The following is a 25219-nucleotide window of genomic DNA, read 5'->3' as shown; positions in this document are numbered from 1 at the left end:
CCCACCCAGCACCTGCAGCTGTCGGGTGTCCCTGGCCAGGAAGGAATGCCTCCCAGTCTCTCCCCACCAGTGCTGCCCAGAACCAGGACTTCATGGGACAGAGAAGACAGGAGGGTAGCCACAGAGAAAGAAATGAGACTCCTCAGAGGGTCCACGGGGAATGGAGGCCCAAGAGCCACTCAGCAGGGCCCAGAAAGGTAGGCCGACTAGCGAGCAGGCAGGCGCTGGGCACTGGGGGATGGTCCTGATGCTCTGCCTGGGCTGGGGTCCTCCCGGACCACAGGCCTATAGGAGGACCTTGAGACGCAGGCCCTGCATGCCCCTAGTTGCTCTCTGTGAGTCCAGGGACCCAGGGCCCTGTGTGGCCAGGTCCTCACTGGACCCATGCGACACCTGAGAATGGCATAAACAACAATCACTGAATAATCAAGACCAGCTGATGCCCTCGAAACATCGCACGGGGTCCCTGTGCTTTCTCATCGGGAAAAGAGACCCAGCAGTCCCTCTCCCCCAGCTGGTCGTGGGGATACAGTGAGCTCCGCTGGGTTCGGAACCGTTACTAGGTTACTAGTGTTTGCAACACAGAAGGAAAAGGAGTCAGGAAGGGCAGAGGCGCAAGCTCGTGGCACAGAGACACCAGGCAGCCCCTGCTCTTCAGGCCCCTCCAGCTCTGCCCTGGCTGGCTCAAGTGGGAGGCTCAAATAGGACCCCAGCCCCAAAGGGCTGCCCACCATCCCAGGCCTAGAGAGGCAGGACCACCCCCCCCCCCGTGGGGGGACACATGATGGCGGGTACTGGGGAGACTCTGGCACAGAGGAGGACATGGGCAGACAGTGTGCTGTGAAAAGCCCAGGAAAGCCATCAGCCTGCAGTGGGTGCTCCCAGGACCCAGCATCCAAAGTCCACCAGAGGCGGGGAAGGAGCTCAGGGTCCCCCAGGCCTGTTCTTCACCGACAGAGGGGAAAGTGAGGCTCCAGGGAGGTCCAGAATTTTCAGAGCTCTCAGAAACCCACATTTAGGAGCTCCACGAAAGAACTGCCACAGGAGAGCCCTACAGCCCTGGTCCCATTGCTCCAACAGTGATTATCAAGGGCCCCCAGGGAAACAGTGGTAAGCAGAACAAACTAGGCCCTGCCCTCAGCACTCACCCTGGTAAGAAAATATCTGTCTTCACAAGTGGGAAATGGCTGGGGGTGGGGGGGTGTCAGCTGAGCCCTAAAGGATGAACAGTGGGGGGCGCCTGGGGGGCTCAGTCATTAAGCATCTGCCTTTGGCTCAGGGCATGATCCCGGGGTCCTGGGATAGAGCCCCACATCAGGCTCCTCTGCTGGGAGCCTCCTTCTTCCCCTCCCACTCCCCCTGCCTGTGTTCCCTCTCTTGCTGGCTCTCTCTCTCTCTGTCAAATGAATAAATAAAATCTTTAAAAAAAAATAAAAAAAATAAAGGATGAACAGTGGGTGACTTAGGGGCTGCAGCAGAGGGAACTGGCTTGTGCAAAGGCCCTGTGGCAGGGACCAGAGGAAGCACTGAGCATTTGAACAACAGCAGGGAGGCTGAATGATCAGGGCTTGTCCCCCACCCCCAGCCACCGCAGGAGGGATGACTAGAGGTGGAAGGGAGTGGGCAGGATGGAGAGGTGCCAGGGACAGTGGCCCACAGCCCTCAGCCCTGCCCCACACTCCTTACCTTCATGGGCATGAGCGGCCCACAGCTGCACCATAGGCAGGTTGCTGGGGGTAGGGGAGCGGAAGGAGAGGTCAGAGGGCAGGGGCACGGGGCTCCCATGGGACGAGGCTGAGGGCCCCATCCCGCTGGCCACAAAGCTGCCCAAGAAGGCCTCGCCTGCAGAGAGAAGGGGGGGGGCTGTCAGGCACTCACCAGGCCCCACTGCTCGGCCCAATGCCCCGAGTTCCCCATGTCTCCCCCACTTCTCGGAGCTGACACCGGCAGGAACACCCAAGAAAGCTTTCTACCCCACCCACCCCAAACCTTCAGGCTCAGGATGGATCTGTCACCTCGACCAGACCCAGTACTTGAAAGACGTGCAAGTGCAGCCCCAGAGGAACAGCCAGAAGGAAGCCCACCACCATGGAAGGCCCTAGCCTCTGAGCCACCCAGCGCTCCGCAGGAGGGTACGGTCCCCCAATGTGCTGATGAAAGCTGAGGCACGGCTGGGGGCAAGGACCTCCTGAGGCCTCAGAGCGAGGTGGGGAGTGGGGGGCTCAGGGTCTCTGAGCTTCTGAATCAGGGAGGATCCCAAGAGTCAGAGAATGACCCCCCTGAGGACCCCAGAGCAGCTGTGCTGAGCTCTGAGGAGTGCTCAGCCAGCCTCAGCCAGCTGGTGAGGGAGGAACCATGTGCCCATTTAAGGCATGAGGAAGCTGAGGCTGGGGTGTTGTGGGGGGGAGTGCCTGGTCCCACAGCCAGTGAGCCACGATCCAGAATACACACCCAGCCAACATCCCAGGACTACAGCGAATTAGCGAGAAAAACAGAGCAAGAAGGAGAGCACGGGGCCTCCTACCTGAGGTCGCTCAGATGGGGGGGGGGGTGCCCAGCTGCTGCTTGCAAGAGCAATGTGCTGGGGGCTTGGCTGGAAAGCACCTACCCCTGCCACGCCCCATTTGGCCAGCCCCACGCCAGGAGGGACAGCCCCTCACTGTCACCACCCAGGGGCACTGGTCCTCAAAAGCCACACACCCCACCCTTCAGGGGAAGATCCCAGCGGGCCTCCAGGTCACCGGCCAGAGGGAGGCCTGTGATACTTGGGCAAAGGACGTCCCTTCCCTGGCCTCAGTCTGCTCGTCTGCAAAATGGGGTCACTAACACCTCCCTTAAGAACTGTAGTGAAGAGAGAAGCACGCATTGAACAAGAATAACAACAGAGCAGCAGCGCACTGTCTGTGGGGATTCTGAACCCTCCCCCAACGCCCCAGGAGGAGGGGCAGCGGCCCACACACAGAGCTCAGCATGAGGGTCACCAGGCACCCAGCGGGAGCCCGCTCTGGCCAGCCGGAGCTAAGGGCTTCTCTGTGTGCCCCCTCGGGCCACCGTCTCCGCGTCCCTGTGAAGCAGGTACTGTCTGCAATGACCCAGAGAAGTGACTCGGGGGGAGGGGGGCCCAGCCCACTGTCCAATCTCTGGGTCCCCAGCAGCCCCATATGCGGGGTCCGTGTACAATAGGTGCTCACTCACTACCTCCCGGGGGCACAGGATGCCAGAATGTCCACCCACTCCCTTTGTGCTACATGTGGGGAAACCAAGGCTGCAAGGGGCAGGGCCTCCGCCTGGGTCCTCCGGAGCGGAGACAGCAGCAGGCAGGAGGAGGACACCTTCTGGCCACATGTGCCATCACCAGCACCCCGCATCTGGGGAGCCCCCCAAACTCCAGCCCAGCCTCATCCAGCCCCCTCACCAGACTCCAGCGCCAAGCCTTCGGGACCCAGAGCCATGGTGGCCGGTCAGTACACCCATGTGGCCCCCAGCCCGGGCGGCAGGGCCTCTGGGCCCTGCTAGGCCCCAGGCTTCCTCCTTGGCAGGCAGGCGGGTAGAAGGCTCCGGAAGCCAGCAGCCAGAGGTTTGCGCAAGGGCTTACATCAGCCACCAGCTCTTCCTGCCTCGGGCCGCACGGAAGCCGGGTGGCCCAGGCCTGCCCCTGCCCAGGCTTGTGAAACCCGCCCAGCAGCACCCAAGGCCTGGTGGGGCGTTGGTGCCCGGATGCCACCAACGGCTCCCGCCCGCCACAGAGGCTCAACGGTGCCCAAACTCCCTTCCCTCGGGATGCTAGTGCCCCAGCCAGAGCGTAGGCCAGTGTGCCCTCCCAGACAGCAGGTTCATAACTCTGTCCAAAGGGCACGCCAGCGCCATGTCAGACCAGCCCCCAGGTCTCCCCGAAGACCCCTCCCGGCTCCTTTCCACCCCAGGTGGGGCCCTCCCAGCCACCCCATCCAAGCCTCCACCAATGACACCTGGTAACGCAGATCCCTCCATCAGCCTCACTTCCCGCCACACCCAGTGCCCAGGACCTGCCCGGCATGCAGCAGGTGTCAACTTTGGGACGGACTACGTGAGCACTGTTTCTAATCCCCTCGGGGCAAAAGCAAACAGACACATGTCAGGATTAGGAGGGAGGGTCGGTACAGCCCCTGACCCCCGAGGACATCCTGCCTGGGATCCCTGGGGTGGAGGACAGGCTGCTGGCCCCCCCCCACCCCACACCAGAGTCTCCGGGAGGCTTTGCGTGGCCCCGCCCCCACCCCAGCAAACCTGGTGCTCTTCTCAGTCTAGCTACGCACCCCTGCTGCTCCTCACACCCACCCCTGGGGACCCACTGGGCTCTCCCTAGACTTGGCTGGAAATCCTCCAACACAGCCTGAGGTGGGAGGGGTCTCGCTCCCTCCCACCCTGGGCGGAGCGCCAGGTCTGCCCCCACCCTGGTCCCAGGCTGCCCCCTGGTGGCTAAGGGTGCCACCTGCTCTCCGGACGCCTGGGAAGCGAACACCGAGACCCACAACACACAAATGACCACTTTGGAAGAATAACGGCGAACACTCCACCAACACGGACAGGCACCGGGCATCACATGTGCTTAAACCACTTCACTGCCATACGTGCCATTTACAGAATCTTCTCGCCCACCTGAGGACCAAATGACACAGCACTGGGCCGGGAGCAGAACTGGACCCCGGGAGTCCAGCAGTTGGGGCGGCCACGCAAGGGCCACCGGGGTATCCATCAGAGTGTTCCTGCAAGTTCCCGAACAGACCAGGTAACTGGCCCCGTAACCAACAGTGTTGGACGCACATTCTGTATCTGTGCGGACCCTACAGTAGCCACGGGCCACTTGTGGCCACGGAGCACTTAAGCGTGGCTGGTGAGGAAACACATCTTTAATTTTATTAAATTTTAATTAATTTAGGCTTCATTTAGCCACGGTCTGCAAAGGCTCCTCCTTGCTGGAAACCGGAGTGAGGGCAGGGATGGGGCCTCTGACAAGCCAGCCCCTCCACCATGGGAAAGGAGGTGACAGAGGGGTCCCCAGGGACAACAGAAAGACCATCCCTGGCTCCACTGCCCACTTGCTCTGTGACTCTGGGTGGGATTTCTGAATTCCCCCGGGCTGTGTGAAGTGGACCACAGAGTAAAAGGTGATCCGTAAAATGATTCTGTGAAGGGCCGGGCAGTGCTGGGCTAGTGTGTTTACTCTTTATTTATACGGACAAACCCTGGTGCTGAGAGAAGCAGAGAGACTGCTCAAGGTCAGGGTCTGAGAGGGACTGCTCCCTCTACCCAAATTCCATCTGTCCTTCCTTAAAATCAAATTTTATTTGTACTATTTTTTTTAAAGCTTTACTTTCTATTTACTTATTTGAGAGAGAGATAGAGAGAGTGATGGAGCACAGCAGGTGGGAGAGGGAGAGAGAACCGGAAGCCGACTGCGCTGAGCACAGAGCCTGACTCGGGGCTCGATCCACCGACGGCCAGGACCATGACTGAGCCGAAACCAAGAGTCGGACGCTTCACCGACTGAGCCACCCAAGCGCCCCTAAAATCTAATTTTAATTTAGAAACCAGAGAGCTGGTGATAGCCCATTACGAATGCACGGACTACCACTGAAACACACACTTTCAAATGGCTAATTGCACACGGTATGAATTTCACCTTGAATTGAAAAACAACAGGTAAGCTCTGCTCTCTGCCTCCGATGCCAGCACTGAGTCTCCCCCACCGGGCCAGGTAGGTGCCCCAAAGCCCAGAGTGAGGCAGGCGCCACAGGCAGAGCGGGAGCCCTGGGAACACAGGAACCTTGTTACCCTCATTTTACAGACTGAGAAACTGAGGCTTAGGGGTTGATGCCTGGGGGACGGACGGTGTTGCTTAGACAATGTTACCAGCACACTGCCACTCCCAAGCCCTCGGCTTGGCAGTCCCACCTGCCACGGGCCCTTAGCTCTAGTCCAGCCACTGTTCCTTGGGCCTTCAGAGAGGGAAAGTGAGGGAAGCCCCCCCAGGAGGTGCTTAGAAAGTGGTCTTCTCACTCTCTGGTCCCCAGCGCCCAGGGAGAAAGCAAGGGTGCCCCAGGGCAGAGGGGCAAGAAAGGGGGCATGGAGGCTCAGCTGCGGGGCAGTGGGCCCCCTCCACTGCGCCGGGGGAGGGGTTCAGGGTCCCTCTGGGAACATAAGCGGCAGGAGCTGGGCAAGGGGACCTTAGCCCCGTCTGTGCCCCTTCCTGCACTGAGTTAACAGGCCCTCCCCAAGCTGAGACCCACCAACATCCCAACCCCTCCCACCCCACATACTGCCAGCCATGGACAAGCACCTCAGGGATACAGCAGGGAGCCATGAATTTGGGGGTGCTGGCAAGCCTGCTTTCAGCCATCGCCACCCCCTCACTGACACCTGGAACGCAAGAAGGGCTTCAGGAGTTTCCGACTCCGAGGCTAGCCAAGGTCACGAGAAGGCAAAACTCGAATCGAGACAAGGTCTATCCTTCCATCTGCCCATCCCTGCCTCCCTCCCTCCCTCTCTGAAGGCTTATGCAGAGCGCTCATGCTTATGCAGGGCTACCGTGTGCTAAGCGCCGGGGACTGAAGCCCATCCAGACGTGTTCTGTAAGGGGTTGTTGCTATGCCCATCTGCTGGTAGACGCCCCCCAGAGTAACAGTGAGGCCACCTCAGTTGGCTGGTGGCATCTTGCCTCTATAAAGATAAAGTCACTGGGGACCCTTCTAGAAGCTCACTATATAATGGGCACCTCACTGGTGGGAGCAGGGAGGGGTACTTGGCGAGATCAGGGTGGGTACAAAGGTTTAGTCAACAGTAAAGGACTTTAATCACTGCCAATGGGCTGGGCTGGAACATGGAACAACACAGCCCCACAGGCTGCACCCCAGGGCCTTTGCACCTCAGCCTGGAATCCATTCCTCCCTCCAGATATGGCAAATTATCTGTAAACTCCCATCCGTGTATATACCTCACTCCCTTCTCTTACACCTCAAATAACACGTGATGAATACGGCCTTCCCTAACCGCGCTGTTTTATTTATTTTGCTAACCATGCTATTTTAGATCGCAACCCACCCCACCCCCACACCCCTTCCTGAATTATTTTTTTCCATAGTGCTTATCACCATTTATCATACCAAATACACATTAGTTCCTTCTTTATTGTAGCTCCCTGTTTATTGTCCCCCTCCACCCACTGGAACAGGAGGCAGCAAACTTTTTCTTGAAAGAGCCAGATAATAAATCATTTACGCACTGTGGGCCTATTCTGCCTGCTACAGGGAAAGCAGCCACAGACACCACTTCAACTACTGGGCTTTGTTCCAATAAAACTTTATTTACAAAAACAGGAGGTGGGGCACTGGGGTGGAGTGGAGCTGCTGACTCCTTGATTTTGGCTCAGGCCCTGACCTCAGGGTCTTGAAATCGAAGCCCACGTCCTGAGCGCAGAGTCAGCTTGAGATTCTCCCTCTCCCTCTGCTCCTCCCCTGGCTAGCACAATCAATCAATCAATCAAACCTTTAAGAAAAAAAACCAAAAAAAAAGAGGTGGACCTAATTTGGCCAGTTTGCAGGCCCCTGCGTTACAATGTGGGTTCACTCCACCCCAAGTGCCCTCTAGGCTGCACACAGTAGGTTCCCGATTAGTATTTATGGGTGGGAGGGATGGGCAAGGTCATGATCAGCTAGGGCTGAAGGAAGGAGAAAGGAGGGGGGCCTTTCCTGGGACCCAACTTCACAGCCACCACAGGGCTTGCTACAGACTTCAAGGTTTTGCTTCATTCTGTCTCCCCACCCCCCTCAACCCTGGCGGAGGGGGGGGGGTTCTTAACCCTTTTGCAGATGAGGAATTGAGGCTCTGACCCAAAATCTACACTCTTCCACTCAGCCACACCACCCAGACGCTAGCCCCTATTTTCCTATTTTCACTCCACAAGGCCCCTCCCCCAACCACCTTTCTATTTAAAAGGTTTTGGCCTCGGAAAGGAGCTGCATCCTTTACGGTGTCACCAAAGGCTATCAGAGCATCTCATCAGCACGATCAGATCAGGGTTATCACCCAGAAAAGAGCTCATCCCAGCCCAGAGCACCGACATGTGACTAAGGCGTTGCTATGACAGCTGAAAATAGTGTGAGGACCCTCCGGATGAAATGACCTTCAGACTCCCACTGATCCCGAGACGCAGGGCCTTCTGTAATATCTAAGCCAGGGAGTGGGTTAATGCCCTCCCTGTACAAAGAAAGAGTCTTATCATTCAGTAAGAATCCCAAGCCAATCACCAACAACAGTAAATGGCTGAATCCAGTGAAAAATGTGTCGTTAGGATTACAAAGAAGTATTAAAACGGGATGATGTCATTTTCATCTATCGAATAAGCACATTTGGGGTTTGGCTGCGGGGAGGGCGGGGGCGAGGTGGGAAGCAGCCCAGGGAGGGTGAGTAGAGGGCCAACCCATCGCCAGCTTTTGGAAAGCAATATCAGCAGAACTCTTCAAGGCCAGGAAAAGACACAGACCCACTTCTGGGGGTCCCTCCCAAGGAAATCACCAGATGTACTTACTAGGATTCTCACTGCAGCCAAATTGATGGAGAGATTCAATGCACTCCCACCCAAATCTCGACAGTTGTGTGTGTGTGTGTGTGTGCGCGCGCGCAGTCCATAAATATTACATACAAACGGAAAGCAGAGCCTCCGAGAAGGTCTGTGCACACCCATATTCCCAGTGGCATTATTCACAAGAGCCGAAAGGTGGGAGCCACCCAAGGATCCACTGGGTAAACAGAATGTGGTCCATCCATACAACGGGCTGTGATTCAGCCTTAGAAGTAAAGGGAGCTCTGACACGTGCTCCAACACGGATGAATCTTGAGGACATTATGCTAAGTGAAATAAGCCAGACATAGAAAGACAAAAACCGAGACGAAAGTAGGATGCCTCTTTTATGAAGTCCCTGGAGTAGCCAAGTTCATAGAGACAGAAAGTAGAAGGGCAGGTGCCAGGGGCTGGGGGAGCCGGAGTGGGGAGTTATTGTTTAATAGGACAGGGTTTCAAACTGGAATGATGGAAATGTCGCAGGGATGGTTGCACAGCAGTGTGAATGTGTACTTAATGCCACAGAACTGGATACCTAAACATGGTAAAAATGGTAAATCTGTATGCATTTCACCAGTTTAAAAAAATAAAAGTTATATAAACACAAGGGACTGGGGTACCTGGGTTGCTCAGTCGGTTAAGCATGTGCCTTCGGCTCAGGTCATGATCCCAGGGTCCTGGGATTGAGTCCCGCATCGGGCTCCCTGCTCTGCGGGGAGCCTGCTTCTCCCTCTCCCTCTGCGGCTCCCTCTGCCACTCCCCCTACTTGTGCTGTCTTGCTCTCTCCCAAATAAATAAATTCTTACACAGAAAAGAAAAGAAACACAAAGGGTCAAAAAAGAGCCAAGGCAACCTCGAAGATGAGGAACAACGTGGGAGGCCTTTGCTATCAAATACCCAAACGTATACACCTGGCACAGCGAGGCTGGAGCGCCATCAGCATACGTGGGAACAGACCTGGGACAGGCCAGTCCACAAACAGCCCCACAAGCACACACAGTAGAGGAAAGACGGTGCCGTGAATAAACACTGCTGGCCAGCTTGGACATCCACGCGGGAAAAGCCCTGAGTCTGGACCCCCTAACTTCAGACCACACGTAAACATCAATTCCAGGTGGAATTCCACGTGAAAGGCAAAACAGGAAAGCTTCTAGAAGAACACACTGGAAAATACCTTCACATCCGAAGGGCAAACAAAGGTTTCTTAAAGACCATATAAAAAGCACAAACCAAAAGGATAAGACTGTTGTACTGGATTGTATTAAAACGAGAAATGTCTAGGGGCGCCTGGAGGGCTCAGTTGGGTAAGCGTCTGACTCTTGATTTCCGTTCGGGTCATGGTCTCGGGGCCCTGCACTGGGCTCTGCATTCAGCACGGAGTCTGCTTGAGATTCTCTCTCTCCCTCTGCCCCTCCCACCCTGCTTGGGCTCTAAATAAGTAAATAAATAAAATCTTTAAAAAAAAAAAGACGACAAATGTCTATTCATCACAAGACACCATTAGGAGAAAGAAAAGGTGAGCCACCCCATGGAAACAGATCTGTGCACATCACATCAGCAGGGAAGGGTTTGTACCCAGAACATATGAAGAGCCCCTGCAAATCAGTAAGAGAAAGACGACAACAGAATGTAGAAATGGGCACCAGGAGGGGGAAATTTGTCCAAATGGCCAGTAAAATGACTACTCGGCCTCTTTTGGAATTTTTTTTTAGTTTATTATTATTAATTTTTTTTTTAGTCATCCCTACACCCAACGTGGGGCTCAAACCCAGGATCCCGGCATTAAGAGTCCCATGCTCCCAGCGCCCCAGTACTCAGCATCTCCAACCAGGGAGGAAACGTGAATGAAAACTGCCGCACGCCCACCAGAGGGGCAAACGTCAGCAAGGAAAGATGGACAGTATCAACTCTTAACACACGGCTGGAGGAGGCGTAGACTAGTACGGCCGCTCCGGAGAAGAGTTTGGCAGAATGTTCAAACCTTTCTGACCCAGCCGTGCCCTCGCAGGTCTACACCCAAGGGCGAGGCGTAGAAATGCGCACAGCCAGTCCGAATTTAAGAGTCTAACCACCAGTAATAGTCAAAACCCAACAACAACCCACACGTCCATCAACAGCTGCGTAAACACATTGTGACATGGCCATTTGGTGAGCACCTCCCGCAAGAAGCAAGACGGCCACCCAACCGGACCAGGGCCGTGGGAAGTCTCGTGACAAAAGACACACGATACACTGCGCACTTCCTCGGACGGCACATGGAGGGTGCGGGCAGGCAGCTCAAATCTCTGGGGGTTCGATGGGGTCCCCTGGGAACGGGGAGGGGGAAGTGACCCAGGGTTACGCCGCGGCGGTGGGGGGGGGGTGAAAAAAATAATAGAGCCATACATCTATGATCTGTGCTCATTTCTGTGTATCTTACCCCAATAACAACTACCGCAGAAGAAAGGTCAGTGGGGGTGGAGAGGCCAATCTGAACCCTCACGCAGTAAATATCACATTCTGAGTGATTTTTATGAACGCTCACATTGACAAAATCTGCACAAACCGAAGCAAGTAAAGAAATTAAGATGAGCAGGGAAAGGAAAAAGGAAAGAGAAAGAGCAATTCCTCCCAAGGGCCTAGCTCTCCTCAACCCCTGGCTTTCCAGCAGAGAGCTCCGGCCTCGCTCCTGGAGCCCCTCACTTCCCAGCTGTGTGGCCTTGAGTAGGTAACACAACCTCTCTGTGCCTTACTTCCCTCTTAAAGTAAAATGAAGGCGGCAGGAAAGGAAAGAAGCCGTGACTGCGGCGCTCCCCAGCTGGATGGAGGCAAGCAAGGCTGAGGGACAGAGCTCCAGGCTGGGGTGGGGGGGCGAGGGGGCTTACCCTGCATATTCTTGGTGCTGTGGCTGGGCCGCGGGACCTGTGGCCACTGCCACTGTCCCCAGGCTCCCATCAGTGTGGCAGAGGCTGCTGTTGAGTCTTGAGTAGCAGCGGTCCCCCCAAACCAAGCAGAGGCCTGGGAGCTGCAGGAGCCACCAGGCCAGATCAACCCACTCCAGCCCTGTCTTGCCCGAAAGGGAGGAGTCCAACTGGGCCCGCCCCACCCCACCTCCCCTCCCCAGCCCCCCTCCTCTCCAGCCCCTGCTACTGGGCTTTGTTCCTCCACCTCCCTCTCAGCCTAGGGCTACCAGGCCTCCCTCCCCTCCTGCTGGGAGCCAACCCTGAGCCCCTCACAGGCAACCTTTATCTCCCTGCCACCAGAAAAGGCCAATCTGGCTTTAACTCCAGTCCCACTTCCAGCCCCGAATAAGGGACCCCAGTGGGCTGGGACTTAGCCCGGCCCCAACCGGAAACCCAGCCCACAAAGTAGGTACTCAAGTCTAAATAAAGGGAATCCTGAAGCCGCCCAGAGGGGTCAAGGCCTCACCCCGGCCAGTGATATGCAAATGCGTCCACCCCAGCATGGCCCCAGGGCTCCAGACATTCTCACGTCTACAGCAATTACAGAGGACTTCCCCATTGATTTTCTCCTCCCCCTCACTGAGGTCTAAGGAGCGCCTTCCAGAACCACTGGGACAAAAGTTAGGAAACCTGAGAGCGGGAATGTCAGGGACAGAGGACCGCGGTCTCCACCCCCCTCCCCAGGCAGGGCGGTGGGGGGGCGGAAGGGGGGGCAGAGGAAGGAGAGTGGGCTGGATCCCAGAAGTGGGGGCAACACAGATCTGTCAAGAAAAACCCTTTCCCAAATGCCAGAACCTCACGAAAACGCCATGCGGGTTCACAACAGAGAGCAAACAAAACAAGACAAGAGGAGACGACCCTCACAACATTTTGGAAGCAGGGAAATAGGGACCACAGAGGTATACCTTGGCAGGGTGGGAAGCCGAGGGACTTGCAACCTAAACCTGGGAGGGGACATTATCAAGAAACAAGCAATTCCTGGGACTTCTGGGAGGCTCAGTCGGTTGAGTGTCTTGAATCTTGATTTGGGTTCAGGGCAGGATCTCAGGATTGTGAGATCGAGCCCCGTGTCAGGCTCCATGCTGGGGCGTGGAGTTGGTTCAAAATTCTCACCCGCTCTCTCTCTCCCTCCACCCTTCCCCTGCTCACCCTTGCATGCTTTTTAAAACAAATAAAAATGTTTAAGAAAAAAAAGAGAGGGGTGCCTGGGTGGCACAGCGGTTAAGCGTCTGTCTTCGGCTCAGGGCGTGATCCCGGCGTTCTCGGATCGAGCCCCACATCAGGCTCCTCCGCTATGAGCCTGCTTCTTCCTCTCCCACTCCCCCTGCTCATGTTCCCTCTCTTGCTGGCTGTCTCTATCCTGTCGAATAAATAAATAAAATCTTAAAAAAAAAAAAAAGAGAGAGAGAGAGAAAGAAAGAAAGAAAGAAAGAAAGAAAGAAAGAAAAAAAGAAAAAAAGAAAAGGAGGAGGGGGTGCCTGGGTGGCTCAGTTGGTTAAGCATCTGCCTTCTGCTCAGGTCATGATCCCAGGGTCCTGGGATTGAGCCCCGCATCAGTCTCTCTGCTTAGTGGGAAGTCTCCTTCTCCCTCTCACTCTCCCACTATGCTCTCTTTCTCTCAAATTTTTTTGAAAAATTATTTAAAAAAAGAAAAAGGAGGACTATCCAGATCATAAGAAGGAGCTCCTAGAAATTAAAAATATTAAATCGAAGGTTAGAAGACAGTTAAGAACATCTTCTAGAAATCAGAGGAAACACTGAGAGATAGAAAACAGAAAAGGATAAGCAAAGAAGGTGATCAGTCTAGGAGACCCAATATCGAACCTACAGGAGTACTAGACAGAACAGCAAACGTGGTGGGAAGAAAATTACAAACCACTAACGGAATTAATATTAATTCCAAAAAATTACAAAAAAAAAAAATTTCAGCCTGAAGGACCTCAGTTTCCAGATTAATAACGGCCTAAGGAGCACCCAACACAGCGGATACAAAAGAACCATAGGAAGTCACATCCATGAGAAATCTCAGAACACCAGTGATGAAAGGAAGAGCAGCAGTATTACTATCTATCTACCAAGCTTACTTTGTGCCAAACAATGTTCTGGGCTTTACATAAAAAAGCCCATTTAGGGCACACCTGGGTGGCACAGCTGTTAGCGGTTAAGCATCTGCCTTCGGCTCAGGGCGTGATCCCGGCGTGATGGGATCGAGCCCCACATCAGGCTCCTCCGCTATGAGCCTGCTTCTTCCTCTCCCACTCCCCCTGCTTGTGTTCCCTCTCTCGCTGGCTGTCTCTATCTCTGTCGAATAAATAAATTTAAAAAAAATCTTAAAAAAAAAAAAGAATATTAAAAAAAAAAAAGCCCATTTAGTCTTCATAGAAAAGGCAGGCACTATTCCTCATTTCACAAAAAAACAAAACTAAAGCATGTCGAAGACTACATGTCCAGTAAGTGGTAAAACATGAATTTTAGTAGTTCCAAAAGATTTTAAGCATTTGGAGAAGAATTTTTTTTAAAAAGGCTCACAAACGAATGTCAAGAATCAAAGTATCATCACACTCCAGTAACACTGGAATGTAAAAGGTGATGTTGCAATTCCCTCAAAATACTAGGGGGAAATTATTTCCAAAATGCCAGCCAAGTACGAAGGTAGAATTAAAGGCATTCTCAGGCATACTAGGCCTCCAAAAAACTTGCCTTCCATAGACTGTTGCACAGAAAGCTACTATAGGATGTGCTCCACCAAAACAAGGAAGTAAGGCAGAAAAAAAGAAGGCAAGGGAGTCAGGAAACAGGAGATCTAACGCAGCACAGAAATAAAGAAGTCTGAAGGATAAATGGCTCTACAACAGGCCCGAGCACCAAGCAAGCCAGACTAGAACAGGAAGACGGAAAACTCTAGGAAGGAAATCTCAAAGAAAAGAAGCAGCTCAGGCAGTAGAGTTGCCCAAATGAAAAGTATTCTAAGTGATTAGAAGACAAAGATTCTAAGAAATTCTAGCAATGTTTTTAAAGGCAATTAATAACTCCAGGAAATACAAAAGTGAGTTTTAGTATACTACTTGGCTCAAATGTGAACAGTATTTACAAAGCCAAAGCCAGAACAGTAAACCTGGTTGAAACACAACTGTATTTCATGTATACTGGGAGGATAGGGAAAATAAACATGGTGGGGGGTGGGGGTGCTGGTGATATAACAAGAATAATAATTTCCTAAGTGCGTATTACATTCCAGATACTGTTCTCAATGTTTTTCATGTTATTCACTATTTAATCCTCACAACAATCTCATGAAGTAGATACTATTATTTTCCCTCATTTTACAGATGAGGAAACCAAGGTACAGAGAAGGAAAGAAACTTGCCCACGGTCTCACATTAATAAACGGGAGAGTCAGGCCTCAGACTCAGACAGCCCATGCCAAATCTTCATCTTCCACACAAATCAATAGAGAAAAATAACCAGTAGTAGAAGCAGGTTATTACACAGAAATATGGATGAAAAGGCCACAAGAAATAGCCAAAAGATTTAAATTAGGGAATCAAGAATAGGAAGACAGGAAGCAGGGAATGGCTGGTTTTCTTCATAATCCTTATAACACCATTTGACTTTTAAAATGATGCGGAACTTTTACTCTAAGGTTTATATTAAGCGTAAAGCAGAACTGTACACTTTCAAGGGGGGGCACTTCCCAGTAGGAAGAATATTCCTCAATAAAACCTTAAAAAATAAAAGAGGAAAAAAAGTTTTAAAATGCACACACCATCAGACGCTAACACACAACCACCGGAATGAATAGAAGCGGAAGAAACTGACAATATCCTACTAACGGCAAAGGCACGGGGGCACCAGAATGCCACGGCGGAGAATGAACAATGGTGCGACCACTGGAAAAATCACAAGCGTTAAAGCTGAACATCCACAGACCCTGTGAGCAGCAATCCGCTCCTAGATACTGTATCCAAAGACGTGTGGACGCACGTGCACCAAAGACCGGCTTCGTAACCGCACTGTCCACAGCAAACACTGGGAACAACCTGAATGTCCATCGACGGGCGTGGATGAATTGTGCTACTTTTACGTATAATATTCCACAGCAACAAGATCAATTACTGCGCACACCGTAAGATTGATAATCGCACACACAAAATGTTGAGTGAGAGCAACCAGAAATAAAAGAGGGCTTGCTGTATGATTCTATTTATAGAAAGTTCAAAAATAGGTAAAACGAATCCAAGGTAGCAGAAATTGGGATGATATTGGAGGTGGGGCAGATAGTCACTAGGAGAAAACGTGAGGGAACCTTCTGGATGCTGGAAACATCCTGATGTTGAGCTGGTTGGTAGTTACATGGGTGTGTTCATTTCGTAAATATGCGACGTTCTCAAGGCTCAAGACTGAATAAATACGCAATGTTCTAAACGCTCACGATTGAAGCATTTTACAGTATCTGTTACACCGAGAGAGAAAGAAAGAAAGAAAGAAAGAGAGAGAGAGAGAGAGAGAGAAAGAAAGAAAGAAAGAAAGAAAGAAAGAAAGAAAGAAAGAAAGAAAAGAAAGAAAGAAAGAAAGAAAAGAAAAGAGAAAAAGGAAAAGAAAGAGAAAAATGACATTAAATTGATGGGTTCAGGTTGGGACCCTGGAATCTCAGGAGCCCACGGGCCACACACACCATTCCAGAGGCCCCCCGGAGAGGACTGGACTAGAACAGAGAACTAACTTGTTAGCTTCTGACTTGAGTCATCGTTAATGATAACAGTAATTACAGCAATCACTTTTACTGTAACTTTTGCAGAGGGCTGGGCCTATGCTACGCACCTAGCTGGCACTTGGCTCATTCAAACTTCACAACAGCCAAATGAATTCAGTACCACAAATGGCCCCATTTTATAAATGAGAAAATCAAGGCTTAGAGAAGGATGGCACACCCAGTAAGTGGAGGAGCAAGATGGAAAGCTTCAGCAATCTAACCTCAGCCCCCTAGGCCAACCTGCCTCCAGGTGAAACAGTTCCTTATCCAGAGACTGCAGGGTGGAATCTTCGGCTGGCTGGAGAAGGCCCAGAATGTGCAAATGTGTGAGCGTGCATGGGAAGTATGTTTTGTTCACTTTCACTAACTCATGAAGGAGCCTCGGATATAGATGATGGGGGAGTCTGCGGCCTGCAAAGGTGGCATGGGGCTTTGGTGTTTCCCACTGAAGAGCCTTGACATCCTCCCGAGTCAGATGCTGGTGGCGGGCGGCAGCAGGGGGGGGGGGGCGGGGATTGACCGCTGGCCAGGGCTCCCAGCAGCCCCTGGGGAGGCCCAAGACTTGTCCAGACACCAGTTCCCACGGGTCCCCTCAAAACCTGGGCTGGAAGTCAAGGACAGGGGTGGTCACAGTGATGGGGCTGGAGTCTGGGTGGAAGACAGGGCTACGTGTGACCGGAAGGGAGCTAAGTTTGCTCCACGCCAGAGCAAAAGCACCCCGAGCTGGTCACATCCAAATCAAGAGTGCTCAAAATCACTGCACATTCCCCCACAAGTAGCACTCCCCCCAAATCCAGCTTTCGTCCTCCTTCTCTGCCCCTCCACGGCGGTCTTAGCAGCCCAACTTCTGCAAGGCCCCAAACCCTGGCTGCCTCCAGTCTCCCTCCCCGGTCACTATCACCTCCCTAACCGCCTCCTCACCGCTATCTACCAGACAGTCTCCACCTGGCAGCCCAGACTGATTTTGTTAAATGCTTATTTTGAAATAATTTCAAACTCAGAGAAAAGTTGGAAATAGTGCCATGACCTGCCATATATGACCTTGCCCGGGGCCAGCGCTGTGAACTCTCTCACCCTCTATGTCACTCCGGGTCAGTGATTTATCCGTGTCTCCCATACATATATAAATTACAGGTATTACTTTTTCTCCTCCCGAGCCATTCCTGAGAATCAGTCGTGGCCATCGCGTCCCCTGTCCCTAAACATGTCAGCGTTCTTCCTTCCGAAGAGCAAGGACATTCTCTTCCGTAAGCTCGGTACAGTTATCAACTTCACGAAACCCACTATTGATTTGATACTATCAGCTAATCTACAGCCCATATTCCAATTTCATCAATTGCCCCTAGGATGTCCTTTAGAGCAATTCCTTCCCTGATCCAAGATCCAATCGAGGGCCATACGTTGCCTTTTGCTGTCACATTTTTTTTCTACCTTTTAATCAGGAACAGTTGTTGGCCTTCCTTTGTCTTGTACGCCACGGACACTTTTTAAGAGTCCAGCCCAGTTCTGTAAAAATGCCCCTCACTTCGAATCACTCCCTCCGTTTAAAACCCTCAACTGCCTGCTCATTCCTCAGCGTGAAATTCCTCGACCTCATTACTGGCCTTCAGGGACCTGCAGCGTCCCCCCTCCTCCCCTCTCCCCCAGCTCCCGTCATCGCCCCCCCATTCCCCTGCTCCTAGTGCCCCTCATTCCAGCCCAAACAGAACCTGGGTATTCTCTTTCCTTCACAGCCTGTATCTCTATTTAAAATGACTTCCTTTGCTGATCTGCGTGCCTAGTGCCTGGGCCCCACGCTAGGATGGGAGCTCCAATGAGGGCAAAGATTTTTGTCTGGTCATTGCCGGACTCCCAGAGCCAGAGCAGTGCCTGGCACGCGGGAGGCACTTGGAAATGGTTTGCTGAGTAAATGAACAAGAAAGGAAGTGCTTGGATTGACAGCAAAAGAACCAGCAGGCTCAGAGAGCCAGGGGGCCGGGGAGGCCCCTCCGGAGTCCAGAACCTCCCCCAGGCCTCGGCTGTGCCTCCGGCTGGAGGAGGAAGCACCCAGCAAATCTCCTTTATCTCTGGATCGCATCACTCCACCAGCCAGTCCCACTGATTAATCTCTTTAAATCAATCCCAGTAGGCGGATGGGCTGGATTCCAGAGATAGAGCTGATGGACCCTGGAGAAGACCCGTGGCCCCCTATTGTCCACCGGCCAGTCCAAAGTGCACGGCCTCTCAGTCCTCATCCTGGGTTCCACCCCCTATTCACGTATCTTCCAGGGCCCAGCCGCCCAGGGAGTGGGGGCAGGGAGAATAAACATCCAAGTACAAAATCCTGCTAATAGGTCTTTAATTGCAGCCTGAGGAGGACCTGAGTCCAGGCCTCCCAACCCCAGAGCCAAGAGGCAAGCCTACCAGGTGCTTGTCACTTGTCCATTTCACTGACTCCTGCAAACATTTAAGGGCTCACACTGCAACAATACTCAAGGTTATGGGGAAAGTAATGGCCAACCAAATCCCATTTATTCTTTACCTCCTCTGCTGCACAGGAAAGAGCCAAACCCCTCAGCCTAGACCCAACCTGCAAAAAAGGCATCTCCTGGAGACCCTCGTTCACTACAACCCCTGCCAACACCTGCCTGGATGGGGTCCCAGCCCAGCCCTAGTCAGGGTCCCCCTCCAGCCCCGGAGCTCTCTCTGAGTCTCCCAGTGGGGCAACTCCCTCTGTCTAGGAGGGCTGGATTCACAGGCACTCCCATCCACTCTGCCGAGCAGACTGGGAAGCGGTCCAGGGGTAACCTGGCCTCTCACCGCCTTGCTGTGTGACCCAGGGCAAAAGGCTCAGCCTCTCCGGGCTGCCCAGAAGAAAAACAAACAAAGATAGGGTTGATAACGCTGGCCAGACCTAAGTTGCTGACAGCCAAGTAGGAGAAGCGCCTGAAAGAGAAAATTTAGCACCTGCACCCAGCAAAGAAAGAGGGGGAGGGGTGCTGGGTTGAGGAATTTGTGACCACCCCGCCCAAGCAGTGAATGGGGAGCAGCTCTCTACCTCCAGGCTAATGGGATTAGCACAGGGCTGGGCTCTGGGCTTTGGCCTAGGGTCCAGGGTCTCCCAGGGGCCACTTAAGGTGGGGGTAGCAAGGGGCAGAGCCAGCCCCCTCCCGCCCTTCCTTCCCAGGTGAGCACAGGCCAGCCAGCGCTTCCCAGAGCCTGCCTGCTACTTCCTCCATGACCTCAACTGCCAAGCACGCAGGAATCAGGCAGCTCCTAAGACAGGAGGCACAGAAGATGGGCCTCTGCAGCCACCTCCAGCTGGACTTCCTCCTCCTGCCTGCCGCCCCCCGGGGGGGGGGGGGTGCTTCACCTCTCCTGCCTCAGCCTCCCCATCTACCTAATGGGTGTTAGGCAGTCGGCCCACTGCAGCTACATTCAGCAGGGCCCTGGCTCACGGCAAGCAGGCCGAGGCACTCCTTGATAGGGGCTGTTTTCACTGCTGCTCATTAGGGCACTTGGCCTCTGCCGGGCAAGAGAACCAGACCAGAGACGGAGCACCCTCTCCCTGGCTCGGGGAAGGCAGAAGCCCAGCGAAAGCCCTGCCAGCCAGGAAGACCCAGGCTCTGACTCCCAGGCGGAAGAACTCTGTCCTCCACCCTGGCTCGGACTGAGTGACCGGATGAGCTCAAAAGACACGCAAACACAAAAATTACCGTGGCCTCTGGGGGCGCGCAAAAGGGGATGGCCCAAGCGGCCCTTTGTACCCCCGGGCCGCCCCCACCCCTCCTCCAGGATCCCGGCACCCCTCCCTCGCCCACAGAGCACCTTTTGAGAGAAAACCGTAGCCCCCATCACGGCCCCCTGGGCGGAATGCGGCCCCAGCTCCTGCGGGGGACGCACGCGCGCCCCGAGGCCAAGACCCAGTCCTGGCGCCCCCGCGGGCGGGATGTCTGCGCTCGCCGCCCGGCGTGTGCCCCTCCCCTGCCCTGCGCTTCACAAAGGCCCTTTGTCCCGCCGAGCCCCGGGACTCCGGTTCCTGAAAAGTTCCATGAGAAAAATCAAAGAGAGAGGCAAAACCGGGCGAGCGCGCCTCGCTCGAGCGGGCAGGATCGGTGGGACAGAGCCAAGGTGGCCGGAGGTGTCCCTTCCAAGGCCGAAGGGAGAGTCGGCGGCTCCCCGAGAAATCGCAAGAGTCCCAGACTACACTCTGGAGTGGGAGAGGTGGATTTTTTTTTAAGTGCAGCGTAGGAGGCCAGGCACAGAAGCTGGAGGCGGCCGGGGAGGAGGGACCGGGTGTCCTTCGGCGGCAGGTCTGGAGGTCCCCTCGTCTCCCTTCCCACCCTGCCCGACTGGAGCGGCCTCGGCCCGCCCAGGACAAGCTTCTCCCGCCCGGGTGCCGTCCCTAGTGAGCCTGAGCGGCCCGTCTCGGGGAAACGGCAGAGGCCTCCGGGCCCTCTCTCGGCCATTTCCTCCCCGCGGTTCCATGTCAGACCCAAGGTTTTCCCTCCACCGCTCGGGGCCGGCCAGACCCGCTCCCACGCCGCTTCCTTCCCCTAGCTCCGGGATGGCGGCGGCCCCAGTTTCTGCGCCCCACGGCGCCGCGCGCCCGCCCGCCAGAAAACACGGGGTTCCTGGGGCCAGGGCTGCTGCGCTCCTGCCCGGGTGTGAGTCCTGGGACAGCCACTCTCCTCCCACAGGCCGAAGGGGATCCCGAGGGCCTCCACCCGCCGGCCAGAGGCCGAGATCTCCGTCCTCCCCACAGCCCCAGGCTCTGAGGCTGCCTGGAGAGCCCGCGCGGTGCGAGTGGAGGAGCTAGGAAAGGAACCCGGGCCCACGGGCGCCGGGCAAGGGCGTTTGCCAAGAAAAGGATTCGAGCTCGAGCTCGGGCAACGGGTGTCTCAGAGGGTGTGGAGCTGGCTTATTCTTTTCTTGCCCAGATTTTGAAAACCCCAGCCTGACCTGGAGCCGCAGGGGCCCGGGGGTTTGAATCGCCCCGGTGGCTCCGATTTCGGCAGACGCGTGTGCTCTGGAAGGGCACTGGCACCAAGGAAAGCAGCCGAGCCGCGCAGCCCTCTCCGCCGGGTCCTCGGGACTGGCCTCTGTCCCGGGCCCGGGAATCTCCCCGCTCTGGGAGCTAAGCCTGCCCGCACTCCCGAGGACCCGCCGAGGGAAAGGGAGGTGCCGCGTCCCTGCCGAGAACGCCCAGGAATAGGCCGAGTAGTTTTTCCCGGGCCTCCCTCCCCAGGATCCCGGGGGGACCGGAGGGGGCGGCCACGGCGCAGGGCACTTACCCGGGTGCGGGTGGAGATTGAGGCCGGCCATGTACTTTCCGGGCGGCAGCGGGCCGGGCAAGCCAGAAGCGGGCAGGCGTCCGGCCGCAGCGGTGCCCACGCGGTGGCTGTCCATAGCCAGGCCGGACAGCAGAGGCGGCGGGGGGCCGTGCACGGACCGCGGAGGCCCGAAGTCTCGGCCATCCATCCTCCGCGGGAGTGCCGCAGCCAGCCCCCCACCCGGCCCACGGGCCTCGCTCAGTGGGACCTAAAAGTTCGGCCTCGGCGTAGTCCCAGAGTCCTCGGGCGGCGGGGGCTCCGCGGCGTGCATGGCGGCGGCGGCCAGCGGGGCTTGCGCTCGGCTGCGGGCCCGCGGCCCGGGGCGCACAGGCGGCCGGCGGTGGGGCCCCTTCGGGCGGCCAGGCGGAGCTGCGCGAGGCGGCGCACACGGCGTCTTGGCGGGGAGAGGAGACCGGCCGCGGAAGAAACAGAGGTGGGGGGGAGGAAAAAGGAGGAGGGAAAAAACAAAGTTTCAGAAAGTCGTCTTGCCGTTCGGGGTCGGGGACTGCGGATCGGGTGGCCAGAAATGAAATCGGGGGTAACCCCTTTTCCATAAAAAGTAAAAATCCATCCTCCTTCCTCCCGCGGCTTCAGGCTCCCGGGGACCCGGCTCGGGAAGTGGCCGGTGGCGCGCGCTGCGCCCCAGCCCAGACTGGCTCGGCGGCTTACGGGGCCTCCCGAAACTGGGGAAGGCCCCTCAGCCGCGCCCGGGCTGCATAAATACAAAACCTCCCAAGTGGGATTGATTCCTGGGCGTCACATGTTCCGGGGTTTCAAACCGTGAAGCCTTTCCATGAGCAGTTCGAAATGTCTCCCTAAACACTGTGTCACTATCTGATCCGGAAAGTTTAATATTTAACCTTTTTGGCCCCTGGCCTGCCTTTTTTGAGTCTGCTTTCCCTAAGGTCGCCCTGAGCCGCCAATTAGTGTTTTGTTTTTTCTTTCGGGAAAGGGGGTGCAAAGCCGGTTTATTATTTTTAAAGAGACTCCGTGCCTCCTCCTGCCGCCCCCCTCGGGCCACTGTGAGTCGCAGAGTTTGAGTCCGAAGACCCGAGACGTGGCATTCTCGCCCGAGGACTGGAAAGAATCCTTCAAAACAAGCTTTGGTTTCATTTTCCAACGCCTTGGCCTGGGAATCCTGCGGCCCGAGGACGTGGCCTGGCGCGGGGGATTTGGGGGGAGGGGGGCGGTCAGAAGGGAAGCAAGGGGTTCGAGGGTCTTACTCCTACACTAGCTTCCCCCCCAACCCAAAAATAACCTACAAAGAAAACCTTCGCAGCGCGGGCCGACCAAGGGGCGCCTCCCCCAGCGTTGGGTAAACCCCCCTGTAGTTCCAGTTTAAAGCTGTTTGTTTAAAAGATTTGTCGTTTGCCGATTCCCATGGGGGCGGGAGGGGGTCTTGGAGCCAACCCTGCCCTCGCTCTCCGTCAGCCCGCAGCAGCTCGGATTCCTGATTCCGGGAGGCCCGGGCGCTCCTAGAGCCGCGGAGCCACGCAAAAGCCACGGGCTGTGGATGCCCGCCTTGCGCCCCGAGACCGGCGCCCAGCCCCCAGAGCTGCAGACCCTCTCAGCCGCAAACCCCCCGACCTCCTTCTCCAGCCTCCCTCCCCAACTTTGCTAAGGGTGCTTATTTTAACCCGGTTTTCGTTACAAACACCCCCTTCCCTCCCTCCCTCCCTCGCTCACTCCCATCAGGCTCTGGTTACCAGATCCGCGTTTACTTTGGAAAAATCTAAGATCGCCACATCCGAGGATACATGTCTTAAGCAGGCGATGAGCTTTCCGTGATTTTTTTAAAAATGTTCTTTGTGTAGCTTTCTTTTAAAAGCTAATGCTTCGGAGCATGCCCCGACGCCCCACTTTGGGGAAGTCGAGGTGAAGGCCCCCGGAACACCCTCGCTCTGGTAGAGAAGCTGGCTCGGCCATCTGCGGGCTCCGCTGCGTTCTCTCTACTTTTCTCCCCCTCTTAAATGCAGTTAAAATGGCTGAATTCCGGCTTTTAATTAAAAACAGCCTATAATCGAAAACGTCTCGGCGTCCCTGGCTCCCCCGCCGCCTGCCGGGAACGGAGAAGGGAACCGACGCCCCTCAGCCCGGCTGGGCGGGCTGGAGCTGGGCTAAGGGCTCAGGTGGGCGCCCCAGGCACCGTGGCCCGCCCCCACCCCTCCCAGGGCGCCCCCACCTCGCGGACGCCGGTCCCCCATCCAGCTCTAGAGGGCCGGAGAGCTGCGGGGATCCCCCCGCGCACCCCGAGGGGGAGGCGGGGTGGGGGGTCAGCTGGAGAAGTTTGGAGACCGTCGCGCCCGGCCAGGGACGGACTGGCGGTCCGGCGGCGTACCTGGCGCTGCGGGGCTCCCGGCTCCGAGCTCCGGTGACTGCGACTCCGGTGGTGGCCCCGGCTCCCGGCGCAGCTAGGCGCCCGTGCTGCCCGCCATCCCGCGGCTGCTGCTCCCCTTCGCCACCCGCAGCCGCCTCACACTTTTTGCCCGCCTTTCCTTTTTTTGGTAGAAAACCGCTCCCCGGGCCGAGCGCTCGGCGCGCCAACTCCTCCGCCCTCCCGCGGCCCGGCTCCCGCAGCCCCCGGAAAAGCCAGCTTTCCTCCCGCCGAGCTCCCCGCTTTTTAATAAAATCCAGGTAGCGCCGGTTTAAAGAATCCCAAATCTCCATATACAGCCCGGGATTGGAAAAGGTACATTACACAACCCCCCTTTCAAGTTCCTCTCGCTGGATCTAAAAAAAAAAAAAAAAAAAAAAAAAAAAGCCAGCGGGGGGGGAGGGGGTGGCTGGGGGAGGGGAGTACTCTCCAGCGAAGAAACACGCATTGTTCCCGGGCGCCCGCCTCCCCCCCCCAGGCCGGCCCCCGGCCTCCGTCCATTGGCCGCGTGCACCGCCAATCACGCGCATGTAAACACCTTGGCCCTCAGCCATTCCTATAAAACCAATTACGGACCAAGGGGCTCCAGCAGTTTCCAGGCTCCCCACGGCGGGGCTGAATGATCAAAACTGGTGGTGAGAATTTTTCCCGGCCGTTTCTAGGCAGCCCTCCCCCTCCACCAGCTCGGACCCCCCCTTTCCTCCCTCTCCTCCCTCTTCCTACCCCCTCCCCCGGCGTCTAGGCTGAGTGATCAAAATAGAGGAAGATGGTTGTCGCCGCAATCCAGGGCTTTGCAAGGCGCGGTTTAATGGGCCGCCTGTCAGCTTCCTGCTCGCAGGAGGAGGTGACAAGCCGAGCGAGCCGGGAAGGGTCTGGGGCCCGGCGGGCTGCACCCCGCGCCCGGGCCCCGGCCCCCTACCTCCCCTGGGGCGCGCCTTCTAGAACGCGCGGTGGAGACGCCAAAACAGACAAGGGCTGCTTTTTCCCTTTTTAACTCCCCCTTTTAAAACAAAGCAGCGATTCATTCCTTTTTCCCCAGCAGCGCGGTTGGGTGGGATGAACAGGCGTGAAGGCCGTTTTCCTAGCCTCGGCCTGCGGGTCCCTCCCTGAAACGCGGTGTCAGATGGTTACTGATTAATATTTTGGAGAGGCCGCGGCGGCGGGTAGCGGGTGAGTCTCTAATCTTCTAAAAGGGGTTCCTATAGAAACGCGGGCCGGGGCGCGCCCCCCGCTCGGCCC

General features: G+C 55.7%; 1 protein-coding gene across 1 annotated transcript in view; it reads right to left on the bottom strand.

Moving 5' to 3' along the window:
• Positions 1 to 24323, bottom strand: part of TNRC18 (trinucleotide repeat containing 18) — an 84999-nt gene extending 60676 nt beyond the window's left edge. The window contains 3 exon segments of the mRNA XM_048224641.2: positions 1687 to 1842; positions 21568 to 22000; positions 23945 to 24323. Of these exon segments, the coding sequence (XP_048080598.1) occupies positions 1687 to 1842; positions 21568 to 21754 (343 nt within the window). The 5' untranslated portion in view covers positions 21755 to 22000; positions 23945 to 24323.
• Between the last annotated feature and the right edge of the window lie 896 nt (positions 24324 to 25219).

Source organism: Ursus arctos, unplaced genomic scaffold (genome assembly GCF_023065955.2).
Source record: "Ursus arctos isolate Adak ecotype North America unplaced genomic scaffold, UrsArc2.0 scaffold_2, whole genome shotgun sequence".
Taxonomy (NCBI): domain Eukaryota; kingdom Metazoa; phylum Chordata; class Mammalia; order Carnivora; family Ursidae; genus Ursus; species Ursus arctos.
The sequence above is the reverse complement of the archived record's forward strand: the minus strand, read 5'-3'. Positions and strand labels throughout refer to the sequence as shown.